This window comes from Rhineura floridana, chromosome 11, assembly GCF_030035675.1.
Source record: "Rhineura floridana isolate rRhiFlo1 chromosome 11, rRhiFlo1.hap2, whole genome shotgun sequence".
NCBI lineage: Eukaryota > Metazoa > Chordata > Lepidosauria > Squamata > Rhineuridae > Rhineura > Rhineura floridana.
The window spans coordinates 11313627-11334332 of NC_084490.1; the positions used below are offsets into that span (position 1 = coordinate 11313627).

The following is a 20706-nucleotide window of genomic DNA, read 5'->3' on the forward strand; positions in this document are numbered from 1 at the left end:
GTCAGTGTTCCCAAGGGAAATTAACCCTTAACATATACAAATCTATTACATTTCTGACAGCTACATAGGGCCTGAATTCAATAGTCTAGATTCAACAGACATCAGTTGTTGATTTGGTTAAATATGTTTATGTGCCATCATACAATTCAAGGCGCTAGTTCCAACAACTTTTTTGTAACATATGCTCTCAGTCCATGCCCTGGAATTATGATTTCGATCTGTGCCTTGACTCTGATTTAGGTGGGGGATCAGGTTGACCAGCCCTGGTTCACCCAAGGACCACCTGCTCCGCCTCAGAGCCAGTCCCAAATAAGATTGGGGATAAAGCTAATGTTTGATTAGGATTTTTAAAAATATATAATTACATACATGGGCAGCAGGAGGGCAAGGAAACTTTGCATTTGCTCCTGATCTCCCAACCAAGAGCAGGGGTAAATCCTGAGGGGTGCAGGAAAGCTGCTTGGGAGTAAGCACCAGCACCACACAGGATTGATGCTTCCACTGAACAGCTTTTCAGCAGAGGCCTCAATCCTGAAGGAAAGTAGCTTATCTACTTTATTTTTATTTATTAAATTTCTATCCCACCCTTCCTCCCAGAAGCAGCACCCGCACTGCGTAGAATCAATGCCTCTGCTCAACAGCTGTTCAGAGGAGGCATTGATCCTACAGGATGGGCCTTAGGCAAGAAGGAGAGCCATGGAGTTGGGCCTACCTTTTCCCAGGAAAACACAGCAGGTGAGTCTCAGTCTTTCCGCAGGTTTTCCAGTTTGATGTCCGCCTCCCATTCCTTCCTGCCTGATCTCCACCCCCAACTGCTCTGGAATGCTCTGGGCCATCCAACTCGACCTGCAGCGATTTGTGGCTTTCTTAACCTGACTTGGCCAAGGCCCAAATCCCTCCAAATGGGCCTGATTTGACTCAGGCCTTGGCCAGTTCTAGTGCACAGCCCTAGTGTGTTGCCTTCACTGTAGTTACAAACCCAAACTAGGTCACATCAAAAATCTGTTACCTTCAAGGCACTACTGTCTTCCCCCTTAAAGGAACCATCCCACTAAATTTAGATGCTGAATCATTGTATGGTAGGGTGAGGAAACTCTGGCCCATGGGTCTGGCATGGGTTCCAGTTTGGTCTGTGAGGCCATTTTCCCCAAACCACACTCATCTCCCCAGCATCTGTCATCATATTTGATGTCAAGTTCAGATCAAGTAAGGATACCACAGTTCCTTACAAATTTCCAAAGAAACTATTGGGAACTTAATGTGAGCTCCCAATTTTTCCTTTGCAGGTTGGCCTTTCCGGTAGCACCAATCAGTGGATTTGTGCCGATAGTGAGCTTCACTGGGATTGGCTGCACTAGAGAGTTCCCATCACTGAAAACACACCTTCAAAGGGGCTCTCTGTGAGCCCCACTTTGTCCATGAGCAGCCACAGTTTGGATTCATAATGCACCTGGAAAAGACATTTGTCTGCACAGAAAGAAAGTGCATTTGTACATGTAGTTTGAATTTGAACTTCACCTACAAATGGGTCACTTTTGCTGCCAATCAGCTGGTCATCAGTTACAGCAAGAAGGTGTGCTTGCAATGCTAATCTGCTGATTGATAGTGCACTTTCAAAGCCGTCCCTTTGAATTCGTCACATGACATAATGGCATCAAGTATTAACAGGCGGGCAGTCCCGTCCATCTGTCAAAGTTGGCCGACGTGATTCCTATCAAAGAAGCTTATTGCTATTGCCCACACATTGTAAGGGTAACTCAAAACTACTTTAAATTCATGGACAAACTGTAAATCTACAGTGTTATAATGGGCACAGCCGTGGCCCTTAACTATGCTAATATTTTCATGGCAGAGCAATATTTCCTGGCTTGTTATTTTCAGGGCCCACTTATATACCTGAGATATTGATGAGGTTATCTTAATTTGGACATATGGTGAAGAGTCTGAGTCACTCAAGAAATTCCACCAGGCGTTTAACCTCCCCCACACACACATATCACCATCAACCTGAGTATTTCCACTCCTTATCCAACAGTAATGTTAACTTTACAGAGGACACCTCCAGACTTCATATATAGGAGCCTAGCAGATCACTACAAATACCTCCATGCTAACATGTATCACCCTGACTACATTTTTAAAAATCTAATGTATGCAGCCAGGCCTTGTTACAGTAATATTCTTTCAAATCCACTTGAGCATGACAGTTTGAGTCCCAATGGTATCCTCCATCACATCAATGATACTTATGCCTGCATGTCTACCAATGTGGAGTACATAATTTCATGTGTCAAATGTCCATCAGCAATTTACATGGGGCAAATGAGCTGATCTGCAAGGCAAAGACTCAGCTTTGCAAGTCTGATATAAAGAGCAGGAAGGCATTAAAATGTGTGTATGTGTCTGTCTGTCTCTGCTGCTCTCTCTCTCTCTCTCTGTTATCAGTTTAGTCTCTCTGAAAACAGTCTTGCAGATCTCAGAGTTAGTCCTTAGGAATAGTAAATAATGTGCACACGTGGAATGTGAGATGGTTGAACAGATGTTTATTTATTTATTTATTTACACAGAAATCACAGAAATGTGATTGTATCAATCTGAGGTTTAACAGAGATTATGGTTTCCCTGAACACTTTAAAGATTATAACATCTGCTAACACCACCCCATTGAAAATTTATCTTTATGACTTGAGGCTCCTTTCCTCATGATGGAAAAGGAAAATAGGGCAGATATTACAAAGCTGATGGAGGACCCTCCAAGCACCCTGGCCCCAAGCAATTTAGGCCCTTGAAAATGATGGAGGAAAAATGGATTTTTCTATATTCACACATACAGGCATTAAAAGCAGGCCTGTGTGTAGGAATAGCAGGAAATTGTCAAGTTCACCTTGCTGTGAATTCCTGAGCTCTTTCTATGCCAAAATTGGCTGATGCATAACTGGCAGGTCATTAATTTGGTATTGTTTTAAGCAATGAAAAACTTTGGCTTTGGCACGCATTCTTCAGATGGCTTGGTGTATCGGGTTTTTACTTTTGATAAGTGGAATGCAGCTTTACAAGTGGGTATCTTTTATTTTCGCTAAGGCCTCTTCTAGGCTGAAATGCAGGCCAGTATGTATTGCATGTAATCTTCTTTTAAGATATGTATTTTATAATAGAAAATATAAGAAAAATAAGGAGCCTTATAGCAATGGGGCGTTTCATGAACTTCCAGTTACTCAGTTACTCTAAGGGGAACCAAAACTTGTTCTGGCATCATGGTATCACCCAAGGAACATGCCGTTATGTCCTAGAGATGTTCCTGGCCAGCTTGACCGATCAGGAGCCATGATGGAATGGAATGTACACAGAAGTACACTGGTAACCCAGGTCAAGTAGACAGCAGATAGATTAAAGATATTAGTCAAGAAGAGACAAAAAGACAATGAGATGGGAGGTATCTGCAAAAGTATGAATATACATATGTTCATTTTAATAAAAGTTATCTGATTGGTTGGAAATACTGCAAGAGGGAAGAACTGTGATGTCATGTGGGGAAGTGACTTATGGCATTGGGAAACCAATGTCACATGCTGTAACTGTACTGTATAAAAGATCTGTGCAGACTGTGTCTCATTGCAGTCCTCTTCAGATTTTCTGGAGGACTGACCCTGCATATGCTTGTAAACAATAAAGGCCTACCCTTTTGCTCCAAGACTGCCTCTAAGAATTATTTTTTTAAGGAACCCCAGCAAAAGATCCTAAATGAGACAAATTCTCCATCACAGCATCTCACTGATATAAACATGTTAGGTAATTTATTATAAAATTAAGGAAAGGTTATGCCCAGGATTATCACCTCACCCTTCTTTAAAAAAAAACCTGGTTTGTAACTCAGGAATGGTAAGAGACGTAACAAAATGGCATCTGCTTGGTTTGGATTCTATCAAAGCTAATGATTAGGCAAACTATAGTATCATCACAGCAAAAGGCGTGACCAGGTCACTTGTGTGACACTGCTCTGTCTGTGTTGAGGTATTTTGATCAGCTACTTCATGATCCGCGCCTTCCATTCTTATAAGTCTTTTATCTTTGAAATGGACTTGAAAAACACAGCCCTTCAAATACAGGGGTTATTCATCTGGAGAACCATTGTCCGATAGCCTTTCAAATAAAGGAGTGTCCACTCTAGGGTAAGACATGTGACCAACCTAATTGTAGAACTAGAACATGTTCTATGAAGAGTGATACCTTAGAACAACCCCCCCCCCATTTAAAACACTATTAGACTATGGGACATTCATAGAATCATAGAATCATAGAGTTGGAAGGGGCCTTGTAGGCCATCGAGTGCAACCCCCTGCTCACAGCAGGAAATCCACAGCTAGAGCATCTCCCGCAGATCATTCTCCATGATAGATAAAGCTGTCTAAGAAAGTTCTGCAATCCTTGAGATTGAGAATTTCAAGAAAAAGAGAAAGATCCAGCTCTTCTGATGAAATTTGATAAAACGTTTGTGTGTATTTTTCTGCCATGTTGCAGAGGACCTGAAATTCAAAATTGTTGATTATCTGCCCAGTAATTATCAAATTGGCCATGATTAGTTCTTCTCCAAATCCCAAGGGCCACAAGCAAAACAATAACTCAAGACTAAAAGATTCAATTAACATCCCCTGTATAATTCAAACCAGTAGTTAAAAAGCAGACAGCAGTCTATCAGTCTGATTTCTGAGACTTTACTCTGTGTCATATTGGCTTTGAATAATCTGACAGAGTTGCCATTCAAGTCAGGCTGTGCTATTCAGAGACACTTGAATGACAATGAAGGAGCAAGACAACTGGTGTCTAGGAAGAAGATTCTTGTATAAGATGGTTCTGTTCATGCTGTTGGTATTGCTGCAACTTCCTCAGGCCGTGTGGGGGGTGACTGTTGGACAATGTCATATCAGTGACCCTCTTTCAGGAAAGCACAAGTACTATCAGTCAGGAGACGTCATAATTGCTGGCATTATTTCTCAGATCTACACATTTTCCAACCCCATCATTTTCCAAAGACATCCCTCTCATGAAGTCCTTGATGACCTCATGTACGGAGTTGGTTTCTAATGATGTCATTTTCTAGAGGGGCCATGTTAGTCTTGCAGTGTAAACAATCAAGTGCAGTGAAAACAATCAAGTGTCTTGTAGCACCTAAAATGCTAACAGATTTGTTTATTTTTCTGCAAAATCTGTTACATGCATTGCAGTTTAAGAAAATCCTATTTAAGAATATTCTGTAATGTCGGCTCTTTGCTATGCGTTGTATTGATTAGGAAGAGTGTATTCTCTGAGTGCCTCGTTTCATTGCCAGAACCAGGAAAGATTTCAGACACAGGGACGAGCTGACCTAGGACCACAGTTATTATTACAATAAATTTCACTAGGGGGAAAACATACCACATAGGAAGCATGTCAAAGCTGACGGTGCTAGGTGAGCCAGCGGCTGTCCAAGGCAATGGGCATATCAAGTCATAAGCACTTTACTAAAGACACACTCTTAAGGTGAATATGGAGGCCTGCCTTCCTGATACCTACAGGAGCCCCATAACTCTAGGCAGGTGATGTAGGTTACCGTAAAAGATGCTCCATATCCAATCCACAGATCCAGAAACGCCCATCATCCTCAAAGGTGGTCAACTGATCTCATCCTTCGTAGTCATGTTTCCTGACTCTTAATAAATGTGACAAATTTACCTATTTATACACACTGACTCTGTAGGCCTTTAATGCCCATAGACATCCAGTAAATAATAGGTGAATGGTTCCCAAACTGTTTTTCCCATAGACCATTTGAAAATTGCTGAGTCTTGGCGGATCACTTAATGATTTTTCTGCCTGTTGTAGCAATTGTAATACACTCTCCTTGATGCTGCATGACCTTTAATGGGTTTTCATTGGTTCTTTTATTTCTTATATGTTGTCATTTATTGCATTATAATTCAAATCCCAGAGAATTCCGTATATGAAGGAAAAGAAGCAATAAGAGAACCATTAAAAATCAATATGACTATTTAATGCAATGGGTGTGCCATCACCTATCTTCAGCCACATAACCACAGACATGCCATGGACCACCTGAATGAAACTCACCACAGATTGGGAACCCCTGGAGTAAGTGAAAAATCCCACTCAGCAAGGCCAATATTTGGACTAGCAAAAAAAATCAAAAATCCTACTGAGCCTCAAAGCAACTTGAATAATCCTGGATTGCAAATGAAGGTGGGCTGGGTGGGTACCAAAGATACAGAGAGTTTGAGTGGCACTTGGCAGAGGCTTAGGCAGTGATCACACTCTGTATACGTCAGAGTCCACATATATGTGCTGACATTGCACTGCCTTGTCTCTCCCTTCCCTGGTGCTCCGTGGCTGGAGGGCCAGTATTGGTGTATCTGGAATAACTCATTGGCGTTATCGTGAAAGGAGTGCTGAACGAATTAATGTGGGCTTTCAGACATACTTTGTATCTCTTGGTAGATTCTGAGATCAATTCATTTAGACATGTTTTTTCAGCTGCCATAAGGCTATGCATAAGGAATACATCAATGTCGGGTATAGCCACTGTTTGTTTGATGTCCGTGCAGGGCAGGTGGTATGACTAGGCCAAAATGCAAGCCTAGTAAGGGGGCCTGGTGGGCTGGAGGTTCCCCACCACAGATCTGTATCTAATGCCTTTGGTAGATGCTTTTATCATTATTGGAAGCATTTATGTCACCACCGCTCATAGCCTAATATTTTGTCAATAAGGTAGTACACAGCTCCAGTTAGGATTTATCTTGAAATCAGCATGAATTGGATTACCTGTCCAGCAAATGTCCAATTTTTAAGTCACGTGGAAGCCTGTTATAGGCATCTTTAGAACACATCAGCACAAGTTATAAATCTTTAAATCAAGCCAGATCAATAAAAAAAACATTTGAAGCTGGGCTTAAATGTTGTGCGTGACTGCATGTTTGTGGGGCTTCCAAAGAAGTGGCATTCTTGTGGGGACATCTAGAGATGTCAAAAGTCTCAGTAAACACGCAACTGTTTCACTTTACTGAACAGGGACCCTACAATCTATTTTTGCATAATATAGTTGCTAAAAATCAGTTGAATGACGTAGCATGTGCTGAAGTAGAGTCACTCTGATACTGTATGAAAATCTTCTTGCAGATTCTTGACTCAGACCTACCAACAAATCCTAGCCTTTGTATTTGCTGTAGAGGAGTTCAATGAAAATCTACAGGGCTTATCCAACCTCTCTCTGGGCTTCCACATCTATAACAGCCATTTCACTGCGAGACAGACCTATCTGGCTTCAATGGAACTTCTCTCCACACGGGGCAGATTCATCCCGAACTATAAGTGTGATTTACAGGACAATGCAGTAGCTGTTATTGTGGGACCTAACTCAAATGTGTGTCGATTTGTGGCAACGATTCTTTGTATTTACAAAATTCCACAAGTAAGATGTGTACATGGAACATAGGACTGCCACAAGATGTTATATTTCTCTTCCTCTTTATATGAGTTTTTGTGTTTTGCTATCTATCTATCTATCTATCTATCTATCTATCTATCTATCTATCTATCTATCTATCTATCTATCTATCTATCTATCTATCTATCTATCTGTCTGTCTGTCTGTCTGTCTGTCTGTCTGTCTGTCTGTTCAGACAGATGAATAAAAAGGATCATTCCAGTCTTTTCTTGTCTATGGAATATCATTATTGAGGGAGAAGAGTAAACAGAGCTTTGGAAATGGTCCTTCCCATTTCGTATCTCATTATTACCTTTATTTTCCTTATAGTTTGGATATGGCTCTGCTCCAGTGATAAATGAACAGACCCAAGGAGCTTTCTTCCAACGGATGTTCCCTAGCGAGGACCACCAGGCTGCAGGAATTCTCCAGTTACTGTTGCTTTTCAAGTGGACCTGGATTGGGGTGGTTGTTATAAATGGTGACAGTGGAGAGAGATTTGTACAGACAGTGCTTCCAGGATTTTCCCAGAGCGGTATCTGTTTTGAATTTATAGAAAATTTGCCAACACTGTATTTTACCACTGGCATTGATAAAATGGTGGCTGAATGGGTTGATACATACAAGATTATTATCGGTGGTACGGCTAACGTTGTGATTTTACATGGCGAAATTCATACTATGATATTTTTGAGAATGTTTCCCCGGCTTTCAGAATTTGAGGATATAACAATGAAGACAAAAGTCTGGATTATGACAGCCCAGATGGAATTCACATCAGTTCCACTTCAAAGAGATTGGGGCATTGACATCATCCACGGTGCTATATCCATTGCAGTTCACTCAGAGGGAGTCTTAGGATTCAAGAAATTTCTTCAGAGGAGAAATCCGACCTCAGAAAAAGAAGATGCCTTTATTAGGTTATTCTGGGAGACAGCTTTTAACTGTTTGTTCCCCAAAACTGAGGTAGAAAAGAAGGTTGGGGAAATCTGCACCGGGAAGGAGAAACTGGAGACCCTTCCTGGGTCGGTTTTTGAAATAAGCCTGACTGGCCATAGCTACAGTGTCTATAATGCAGTCTATGTTGTGGCACATGCTTTGCAAGCCATGCAATCATCCAAATTCAAGCACAGAACAATGATGAAGCAAAGAAGTCAGAAACCTCTGAATGAACAGGCATGGCAGGTAATTTCCTGAGCATATAAAAATCGGGATAGCTCATTCAGGCCCAATGTCATCACATGGCATGTTGGGGCAAATGCGATGGACCAAGGGCCCCAGGAATAATGAGGGATTTATGCCAGCATGCCTTTGCTTTGCAATCCATGCAGTCACTGAAATTCAAACACAGACTAACGATGAGGGAGGAAGGGAAGAGTTTCTGAATCAAGAGCCATGGCAGGTAATTTTCTGAGCACACAAATGCAGGAGAGGTCATCCATAACTGACATCAGCATGCCATGCTGGGGCAAGTACCAGGGACCGAGCAGCTGAAGAGAAGCTACCAAGGAGCTCATGCTGGAATAACTTTGTTTTTATTTTGTAGTAGTAGTAGTAATGTTTTACACCACAACTCTAATGAGAAGAAAGACAGGCTTTTCAGGAGCACACTGGTTATGAGGATTTGTCTTCTTTCGCTGGAGACTTATTGGCATTTTCTAATATTTGCATTTATTTACAGTCCTGCGGCCAGGAGTTTGTTTTGTTTATCTGTTTGATCCTTTTTCCCTGGTGTTCCTTTCTGACTTATCACACATCCCTGAAGATATATTAGTCACAAGAATGATGGTGGTGGTGGTAATGATGATATAGGCCAGGCATGGAGAATCTTTGGCCCTCCAGATTTGGCTGAACTACAACTCCTATCATTTATGGCCGATGGCCAAGCTTGCTATGACTGAAGGTTCCCCACAACTGATACAGGAAATAGGAAATTTGGGTGCTTTACTACCATTATGAGTAGCATGAACAATGCTTTTAAAGGGACTACTTTTTAGTATATTTGAACCATCTTATGTATCCATATCACATGCATTTTTTGTTGTTTGAATTTAGCTGCATCACTACTTTAAAAAGGTCTCATTCAACAACAGTGCGGGGGAAAAGATTTCCTTTGATCAAAATGGGCAATTATTTGCTGGATTTGATATTATCAACTGGGTGACATTCCTAAACCAGTCCTTCCTTAAAGTGAAAGTTGGAAAGATAGACCCCATGGCTCCCAAAGATAAAATGTTGAGCATGTCTGTGAATGACATCGTATGGCCCAGCACTTTTAACCAGGTATGATTAGTGTACAGTTTGGGTTGTATAAATCCAACCCAAAAGAAATACAGTTCCCTCCCCACTCTCAAAAAATGCTGAATGTTAAAACATTCACCAGGTTCATTTATGCACAGGTACAGCCCCTTTCTGTGTGCAATGACTTTTGCGACCCAGGTTATAGCAAATCCAAGAAGGAAGGGGAGCCATTTTGCTGCTATGATTGTCTTCCATGCCCCAAAGGGAAGATTTCTAACCTGACAGGTAAGGGATTATATTTATAACATTTTTCTAAACTTATTTGCTGATATCCATCATTTGTACATCATCGTTTATGGATGCTCATTTACTTCGTATTTAAAGAATTGTTCACAATCAATTGCTGGTGGTGATACCCACAATGTTTCTGCAGTTTTGTGTATAGCATTCAAATTCACAGAGAGAAAATAAAACAAACAATATAAACAAAGTCTAAAGGATTTCATCATACTCGGACAAGATGTAGAGGTAGATTGTGTATTTCACCTCCCCCAAGGAATATTTGGCAAAACAAACATCTGCAGTATTCCTGTACTGTTGTTCATATCACTCAATGTACCAAAAGGAAACATAACAAATTAATAAAGGAAGTAGAAAAAGAATGTCAGTATTACCAGACAGAATGTAGATGTTGATGATAATAACTCTTGTTTTGTAGTCTCCAGAGGCAGAAGACACCTTCAGTGATGGGGCCCGGTTGTGCATGGATTCTTGCAAATATTACTGCTTGAGAATGGTGTAATCTGGTTTTTAGCTACATTCAGGGCTTCGTAAGTAGGGCTGAAGTAAAAGAATTTCTGACAATTTTTTAAAGATCCAACTGATCTGTTGGAGAATTTCAGCCCTCCATCAATGAGTTTCTGCTGCAGTTGTGGATCATGTTTTAACATTTAATATTTTAATTAATTTTATCCTTGAAGGAAGCTATGGGTAGGGCCTCTGCTCCTTCCAGTTCTGCTTCTGTCCTTCATCAATATGAACTAAGAGCACAATCCAACTCACATTTACATCAGGCTGAGGGGAAATGGATGCAGCAGATCTCCAGCTGAACCAGCTGGATCCTGGCTCAGCCAGGCTACGCTAGTGTACGTCCCTCAGCCCGACTCAGCCAGGGCTGAACCGGGCCAGCTCAGCTGAGCCAGGACCCAGCCAGCTCAGCCGGGACTGATGCAAGTGGAGCTGGTATAAGCCAGTGTAAGGCTCAAAAAAGGGATGTGTTGGGGGCATTGGGGGAGGGGCTGAGGTGAGGAGACTTAGGCCACATCTAACTTGTGTTTGGAGTGCTTCTGCAGGTCCCAATACAGGCAAAAGTTACTCCAGGAAAAAGATTGGTTTAAGAAAATAATTGCAATAGAAGTCAGTGGAGAGGGTTTACTCCCCAGTAGGGATATTTGGGAGAGCAGCCTTTTACTTTCTGGTCCCTGCACACAGCTCCCAGCTGAGCCAGCATTCACCCAACTGGAAGCTCCTGAATGGCTGTTGGTTGCGGCATAACTTTACGCCGCCTTCCCTTGCCCTAGCACAACTTATGCCAGATTCCCCTGAGTTGGATTGCTCGGCCTAAGGGGAATTTCATGTACTATTCAGTGAGCCTAAATTTCCCAGAAAGGTTTTTTTCAGGAGAAAAAACTTGATGGTTAATTGCACCTACCAAAATAATATTTGGCAAAATCCACTATGCTGCATTTGAAAGTGTGGGGAATTTCACTCAGTAACACTAAAACTGTAATGCATTGTATGTAGTAATTTATCCATGTATAAAACAAAGCCTATTTTTTTAAAGACATGGATTACTGTATTCAGTGTCCAGAAGATCATTATCCAAACAAAGGCCAGGATATGTGCATTCCAAAGAATATCAGCTTCTTGTCTTATGAGGAACCTTTGGGAATCATCTTGGGTATCTTTGCTTTTTCCTTTTGTTTCATCACCGCTTTGGTGCTTTGGATCTTCGTTAAGCACCGGGACACACCCATAGTCAAAGCCAACAATGAGAACCTCAGCTACACTCTCCTCATCTCCCTCCTGCTCGCCTTCCTTTCTCCATTGCTATTCATTGGCCATCCTCATAAAGTGGTGTGTCTCCTTCAACAAATTGCTTTCAGCAGCATCTTCTCCATGGCAGTTGCTTGCATATTGGCCAAAACGACCATAGTGATTTTAGCTTTCATGGCCACCAAGCCAGGGTCTGTTATGAGGAGATGGGTAGGGAAAAGACTGGCCATTTCGGTGGTTCTTTCATGCTCCCTGATTCAAGCCACTCTTTGCATTGTGTGGCTGGCAACCTTTCCCCCTTTCCCAGATGTTGACATGAATTCAGTACCCGAAGAAATTGTATTAGAATGTAATGAAGGTTCAGTCACCATGTTCTACTGTGTCTTGGGTTACATGGGCTTGCTGGCCATTGTCAGCTTCACTGTAGCTTTCCTAGCTAGGAAGTTGCCTGACAGTTTTAATGAAGCTAAGTTTATCACCTTCAGCATGTTAGTCTTTTGCAGTGTTTGGCTGACCTTTGTCCCAACCTACCTGAGCACCAAAGGAAAATACACAGTGGCTGTGGAGATCTTCTCCATCTTGGCCTCTGGTGCTGGGTTACTGGGCTGCATCTTTTCCCCCAAATGCTACATCATAATGATAAATCCTGAGTTGAACAACAGGGGGCAGCTAGTGAGAAGAAAGAATGAACAAATCTGAAATTGGAAAATCCCAATCCAGTTAAAGTCAGTGCTAATGTTAGTACTTTTTATCTTACCACCACCTTTCATTAGTTGTTAGATGGGAGTTTTAAAAAAATATATATTTTTATTCAACAGTTTTCAAAAGCGTACACACGTAGAGTCAACAGTTGCATAGTGAATGAATGATGACAGAAGTTATCACTTAGCTGGTGTATAGCTAGTATAAACATACAGCAAAGAGTCAAGGTGAGATCCTTGAAAAGTAGGCCAGCCAAAGTCCTGCATGGGTGGATGGGGAGTATGCATTGAGTTATTGTTATTATCAAAACATATAAAAGGAAGCCATACTCTGTCAAACCTGTCATGCTTTATTTATAACCCTCCAACAATGAGTTATGTACTCAGAGAGAGAAATATCCCAAACACAGGACCACCACCCTTTCTTGGAGCGACCGGCCTCCCCTTTCTATTCACTGGCTACTTCTAGTTGTGCTGTTGTCATACGAAAGGAAATAAGCTCCTTCTGGATGATTGAGGGATTTGTGTCACTCTCTAGTGACAAGAGAGCTAATAAAGAATCAGGCTTCAGTCACAAATGAGTTATGTGAGAAATTTGATTGAAGAACTAAACCCAGAATTGTTGAACTTTACTGCACTCCCACCAAAGGTGCACTAATGTGCTTCTGTTGCCGCATCCTCTCCAGCATAGTTGGGAAAAGAACTGAAGCATGCAGGATAACTTAACTGGCATCCAGTGACATCAAAACAGCACCTTCAGCGTGGCCTCCTGAATTTTTACTGAGATGGTCCTCAAGGGGTGATTAGTCCAAACTTTTCCCCAAGCCTCAGCTTCAACTGGAACTACTAGATCACCTTCCCATGGCAGTCGCAGACTATCTGAGCTTTCCATTGCTTCGTCAGTCAGCACCTTATCATAGAGGCCACCTCCTTAAGCTGAACATCTGTTGATACACAGAGATGTTCATCAAATATATCTATACAATATGAAGCCAATTATATTTCAAACCTCACAGTTTTTGTTTCAGGGCAGCATCTGTTATAGGGTGGCCTCTCATGAACAGTTCCCTGATTTGATAGAGGCCTCTTTCCTCCCAACCCCTAAATTGGACTAGCTTATTGGGGTGAAAAAAATTATTTAGCGTTCAAAAAGGGAGGAGGGGGGAGAGTCTCTAGGAGCCAGAAAGCTTTGCCAGCATTTCCACACTTGCACCCTGTGGTTTTTCCCATTACAGTGTTGCAAGAACACCTGCACTTGGCTGACTTTCTCTTCTCCTAAAGATACAGGATTAGTCTCAGGTCCTGAACCTGGCAACCCTGTTTAACATCCTGGTTTTCAATGAGTCTATAACAATTAGAGGTGTACAGTGCCCACACGGTTCACGTTGTATCTGTAACATAAGACTTGACTCTAATTGGGGCTGACAGTATACAACTGGCTCCACTGGTCAAAAAATAAAAATGGTGGACATATTCATGAGAGGGGCTGCTACGGCTACCAAACCAGCTGGAGTGGAAGAGGAAGGATTCTAAAAAAAAAAAAAAAAAAAGTTGTGAATATGAAAAGTGAGGCTTTTCTACAGCTATGGTTAAAAATGTCTACTTAGTGGGCACAGATGGCCAGAAGATGGTTACTACTGAATGTTGATGCATGGTTGCAACTTGCTGTTGGACCCATGCACATGCACAGCTAAGGGCTGTGAAGTTGGGATGCAGCCACTGTGCCATCCTCACAATGTTCCTGGTGCTTGATGAGATCGTGATAACTTATTAAGTCTGCCTTACTGATCTTCGTCATTTCTTGTAAGCAACCAAGTGTGGTTCTAGTGTTGCTATAGCCTAGCAATGCTTGCTTTGCCCTTCTTCAGTTGGGGAGATCTAAAGAGTAAGTCCCCCCAGGAAAATTTCATTCTCTTAATCTCCAGGCCAATCAGAATTTTGCATATGGACCACATCATCCTGTTAGTCACTTGTCCTCGCAAGTGGGGTGATAGATCCATACCCATGTATTAAGAAGGGAGAGCTTGAAGTGTGCTGTTTTTTATACCAGACACTGAATTCCTGAATTCCTATCATTCTGGGGTCCTCCAATACAACAGCCAAGATATCCACCAGTTCGGTCAGACAAGCTGGTGTGCAGCAGGGTGGATGGTACACCAGCAGCAGCCCTAGTTTACTGTCTTCTTGGCCTGGCACCAGGTGCAGGCCGTCACAGCCAGCTCCAAGTCAGAGTGGTTTCCTGGTGACAGAGATGGAACTTCGATGGACTACAGCAGTGGTTGAGTACGGGACCCCCTTTATAAGCTTAAAACTTTGTGACCCCCTCTCCCCAGGGAGGCAGGCTGGCTGCCAGGAAGGAAGGGGGAAAGCAGCCTTTCCTTGCAGTCTTGCTTCTTTTTGCTTCACAAAAAAAGCCCTCTCCTCTCATTCTGAGTAAGGGTGTCATCAGCAGCGGCAGTACAAGGAGATGGGAATCAGTGATAGTATTCCCCTCTTCTTCCTGGTAGCTCCACCCTCAGCCTCCTTTGCAGAGCTTGGAAGATTACTTTTAAAAAGTAATAAATTACAGTTACAATTACTTGGCCCAAAAAAGCAGTAATTACCGTTACAATTACAATTGCTCTGAAAGTAACTGATTACTTTACTTTTTCTCAAAAGTAATCACTACAATTACATTTCAGTTACTTTTTTAAAAAAACTCCTACAAGGTGCTGGCCTTGGCTGCTGCACATCTAAGAAGCCTAAAACAATATTAAAAATAAACACACACACACAGGGGGTAGTAGAATAAAAAATTTTATCCATAAGATTAACATAATGGCATAACAGAATCTCACATCCCCCCAAGCAATGAAGATACCCCAACTCTTGAAATCAAATTTTACACTTGAAATGCTTTTATAATATGTTTCTGTCATGTCTCAAAAGAACAAGATGCTCAAAGAGCATGTCAGACAAGGAATGTCTTTTTACAGTCATTACGTTGCCACCAGTACTGAACAGGCGTTCTACTGCGGCACTTGAAGGCATGCCTGTGTTGTGCTGCAAAAAACACCACAGCACACGTGGAAAGCCATGGAGTGATGACACTTCCCTGCTGGGAGACCTCAGGTACCTCACCAGTTCCTCCTCAGCAGTGTCCACTGCTGACTTCTTGCCCTGGGGCAGAAAGTTAAAGAAGTCATCTTCTAAGTCATCTCCTTCCTGGTCTTTATCTGAAGACTGATCACTGTCCTCATTAAGTACACCCATCTTTATTTCAGCTTTCAACAAGGCTTCCATTGTGTATCTAAGAAAGAGAGAGGATATGTTAACACATATATGTTAGGAAACCATCATCTGCTCTTCATTTCCTGATGCTTGTCACGTCCCCTGGTTCAGGGTCCAGCCTGAGCCTGTGGATGATGACATGGAAGGTAGGAAGGTGACCAAGTCACCACACTCATGGGGCAGCACAGCAGACCCTTAAGGATTACCTGCAGCAACCCAAGGTTGTGATGAGGAGCCCCAGGAAGGAAAGGCCCAGCCCCTGCCTACCACCTTAAGCCCTCTGATGCCTCCCTTGAGACAACATTTCCCTTGGAGTAATCCACCCAAAGGGCTTCCCTAATGTTCTTAATTGTTGGTATGGGTGGTGGCCTGACACGATTCCAGCCGATCTAGTTTGAAGCGAGGGTGTACGCAGGCTGCCAGAAGAAGCAGATCCCTGCCAGATCCCCACCTCTCAAGGGTTGTCTGCTGCTGCTTCAGCATTTTGGGAGGAGGGGTGTCATGCATTGGTTCAGGAAGGCCATGTCTCCTTGCCTTTATTGCTTCTTCAATTGCTCTCAGCTTCTCAGGGTGTGCCCTCTGAGGAAGAAGAACAAAGCATGAATCCAAGAAAAAATGGAAGAGGAACTTCACAATTTAAACATAAATAGACAATGGACACTCTTTGAGGACCAGCATGACAAAGGCTTACCTCAAAATGTTTCTTCACATTGGATGAGGGGGAAACAGCTGATCTCAGATTTTTGATCCTTGGAAGGCAGTAATTGCATCGTACAACAACATTTTTCCCACTCTGGCTCACAAATGTACAAGCGTTCTCAAAGCCAAACCATGGTACTTGCTGTTCTGCAGATGTGGCTGTGGGCAACTGGCACTGCTTCATGCCCTCCTCCTCCTCATGCACAGGGCCTCCTTTCTGAACCTCACTTTCTAGTTTTGCCTCCTCAGGATCAACAAGCTGTGACTCAAGTGGCCGCACTAACTGACTGCTGCTCTCAGCAGCAAAACCTGCAACAGGCGTCTCTGTAATAAACAAGAGATAATGCTCCTATATGGGTGAACTTCAGCTGTGATGTGCCCCCATCTCTTCCCCGTGCTGCAAGATCCCCCAGTCAGAGTGGAAGTAAGCAGGTTGATAGCACAATTAAAAGAGATCCTATTTACATCATTTTTGCTCACTAAATAACCCTGCCTGGGCCAGTCTAACCTACTATCTCACAGGGTTGTTGTGAGAACAAAATGAGACTAGGGTTCAAATCCCCACATAGCCATGAAGCTCACTGAGTGACCTTGGGCCAGTCACTGCCTCTCAGCCTCATGAAAACCCTATTCATAGGGTCACCATAAGTTGGAATCAACTTGAAGGCGGTACATATATTTTTTATTTTGAATATGATGATTATGATAATAAATATGCAGCATTTCAAATTAATTCTGTATGAGAAGCATTCCATGCCAAGCTTGGAAAACCAAGGATGAGGTATAAAATGTAGACAAAAATACTTTTGACAAAATGCCGTTTATATTTTATATATATGAGCCTGGGTAGGGAACATTTAATCTAGCCTACTTGCTTTCAGCAAGAAGGGTTAAGTGCCTTCAGGCTAGGGCAGTCACCAGAAGGCCACAGCAGAAACAAAGGAGCCTAGTGTTGTGGAGATGTTAGATGGGAGCTTTGGGGAGTAAAGATGGAGGCTCCTGAAGGCTGCAATTCTAAACACACTTACTAAGGGATTAAGCCCCACAGAACTCAACAGGACTGACTTCTAAGTAGATATAGTTTGGACTGTGCTGTTGGTAAACCTTGACTAGGGTTCTTCTGCAAAGACATCCATATCCAAGCAGGGTTGGCAACCCCCTGCCTGGAATACCCTGCCCTTATCTTTTAATGTGGCTGCTCCAAATGTTTTTACAGATTTGACCCTTTACTTCAGAAAGAGGTCTGAAAAATGAGTAAGAGTAAGAAGTATCTTTTAAAATTGTTCTTTTCAATTCACTCTTGAATGAACATCATACCTAGGGCAGATCCACACCATTCCTTTAAAGCACATTCAACACCCATTTGAAGCACATGAATCCCACCACAGAATCATGGGAACTGCAGTTTGTTAAGAGTGGTGAGAACTATAACTGTGAGGGGGAAATGACACTTCCCAGAATTCTTTAGGGGAAGTCATGCGCTTTAAATGCGAGTTGGATGTGCTTTACACATATTGTGTGAATCCGCTTAATAAATTTTGCCTGCATGTAAATTGTTCTAATTAATTTTTCAAAATGAAAATAAGCTATAAAGTGTAGTGGGTGACCATGGGCTACTCACCATTTCTCAGCCTATCTGCCCCTCAGGATGAAAACAATGGAGAACCATGACTACCCCAAGGCATACTTAAAATGTAAAGGAAGTATTGTACAACCATAGTATGCAATTGGATACTTATAGGGACACAGCATGACAAAACTGGGTGGAAGTAAAAGTTCTACACTTAGGAAAAAGAAACCAAATGCACAGTTATAAGATGGGGGATACTTGGCTCAGCAGTACGACATGCAAGAAGGATCTTGGAATTGTTGTTGATCACAAGCTGAATATGAGCCAACAGTGTGATGTGGCTGCAAAAAAGGCAAATGCTATATCAGGCTGCATTAACAGAAGTATAGTTTCCAAATCATGTGAAGTATTAGTTCCCCTCTATTCAGCACTGGTTAGGCCTCATCTTGAGTGCTGTGTCCAGTTCTGGTGTCTGCACTTCAAGAAGGATGCAGACAAACTGGAACAGGTTCAAAAGAGGGCAACAAGGATGATCAGGGGACTGGAAACAACGCCCTATGAGGAGAGACTGAAGGAACTGGGCATATTTAACCTGGAGAAGAGAAGACTGAGGGGAGATATGATAGCACTCTTCAAGTATTTGAAAGGTTGCCACACAGAGGAGGGCCGGGATCTCTTCTCAATGATCCCAGAGTGCAGGACACAGAATAATGGGCTCAAGTTGCAAGAAGCCAGATTTCGACTGGACATCAGGAAAAGCTTCCTAACTGTTAGAGCCATACAACAATGGAACTAATTACTAGAGAGGTAGTGGGATCTCCGACACTGGAGGCATTCAAGAGGCAGCTGGACAGCCATCTGTCGGGAATGCTTTGATTTGGATTCCTGCATTGAGCAGGGGGTTGGACTTGATGGCCTTATAGGCCCCTTCCAACTCTACTATTCTATGATTCTATGAAAATATTTATATAAGCATGACTATCAAATATGTTTATTTATATAACCTGTAAAGATATTTATAGTGCAATCCTATGTTTGTTTACTCAGAAGCAAGTCCCAATGTATTCAATGGGGCTTACTCAACCAGGGAAAACTGCAGCCTCAAGTGATAAGGAACTTGTTCTTTTAACAAGTCCTTTAAGTTGAGAGCTTATCCCAGTCTGCGTCTGTTGCTTTTTAATATGTTTTTAATTTTTTTCTTAAAAAAAATGTTTTTAAAGCTTTTAAAAATGTTTTTAAAGATGTTTTGTTTTAATATATTTTAAAGTCTGTTTTTATGATTTTTAAAGTGTTTTTAGTGCTTTTGTTTGCTGCCCTGGGCTCCTACTGGGAGGAAGGGTGGGATATAAATAAAATAATAAAAATAAATAAATAAACTTCATTCATTTTTTAAAAAAATGAGTATTAGTTTCCTACATAATAAAAACTGTGATAAACCCTGCCTAATTTCTTTAAAAATAGGGTTGGAGGGAGAGAGATTTACAACACAAACACAAGTCTGCACTTTACTCACAATCATGAAAGGGCGGGGTTGCAGCCAGAGCTTTGAAAAGTTACTTTAAACTACAACTCCCATCAGCCCCAGCCAGCATGGCCACTGGATTGGGCTGATGGGAGTTGTAGCTAGAGCATGATCTGTTTAAAAAAAAGTTGTGCAGGGGGGGTTTACGTTTTGGTGTATATCTCGGGAATTAGACAACCTAGAAACTTTTTTTAAAAAAATTGAAGCGGAGAGTCCAGAGAGTAAGGGGTGGTAGCCAGAGAGCCGGAGCCCCCCCCAAAACCAGAGACTCCAGCCGAAAACACACATACTGGGGCACACACACACATAAATCATCGTCACTCACCTCCACAGCTCTTCGCCATTCTGCCTTCCTTGCCCTGGCTTTTTCCTCCGGCGTCCATTTTTTCCTCTCAGAGTCAGACGCTAGCAGGCTCCCCCTGCCTATTCATCTCTTCTATCGTGCCTCCTAACACAGATCACGAGGGAAGAGACAGTCTGCACAGAGGTCCAATCAGTGTGAGGCACATGTCTTGTGTTAACCAATCACAGCCAGGAGCTGACTTCCCCTTGTTCCCGCCCCCAAGTAACGTCCAACCTAACGTGGAAACGTTAAAGTTGAAGGTGAAAAGTAGGGAAATTACTATTCGTTCTGTTACTTGCCAAATGTAATGGAATTACGCACTCATTATTTAAAATTGTAACGAATTAAAAGTAACTCGTTAAAAATAACGAGTTACTTCCAAGCTCTGCTCCTTTGGCATCTGCCATGTGTTCTATAGGCAGATGCCTGCCCTTGGTGTGCCTGAAAGACACTCTCACTTCAGCAAGAATCCTTTCCTCTTGTTTGGGGCAAGGGGGAGGTGTCATCTGCAGCCGCAGTGGGAAGTACAAAGTGTCCAGGGAGTGAAGACTAAAAAAAAAATTCATTTCTTTACTATTCGTGGCCCCCTCTGATTACTTCATGGCCCCCCTGGGGGTCACAGCCCCCAGGTTGGGAACCACTGGACTACAGTAACTCCTCCTCCTGTCCCTGCAGCCTGTGCTGGTGTAGCACCAAATATCCAGGTGTGCAAAGCTGAGTAAGATCAGCTCACCCAGATCTCAGTAATACACATCAAACTGGCACCCTCATTCATGATCAAATCATGGATGAGTGTGGCCTTATTGTGTACCAATCTGGCGTTAAACAACA

General features: G+C 42.3%; 1 protein-coding gene across 1 annotated transcript; it reads left to right on the top strand.

Moving 5' to 3' along the window:
• Positions 1 to 4845: 4845 nt before the first annotated feature.
• LOC133367341 (vomeronasal type-2 receptor 26-like) lies at positions 4846 to 12469 on the top strand. Its single transcript, XM_061591443.1, has 6 exons — positions 4846 to 5063; positions 7168 to 7459; positions 7805 to 8659; positions 9530 to 9757; positions 9874 to 10000; positions 11559 to 12469. Exons 1-6 carry the CDS (start codon positions 4846 to 4848, stop codon positions 12467 to 12469), a joined length of 2631 nt encoding a protein of 876 aa, XP_061447427.1.
• The last annotated feature ends 8237 nt before the right edge of the window (positions 12470 to 20706 follow it).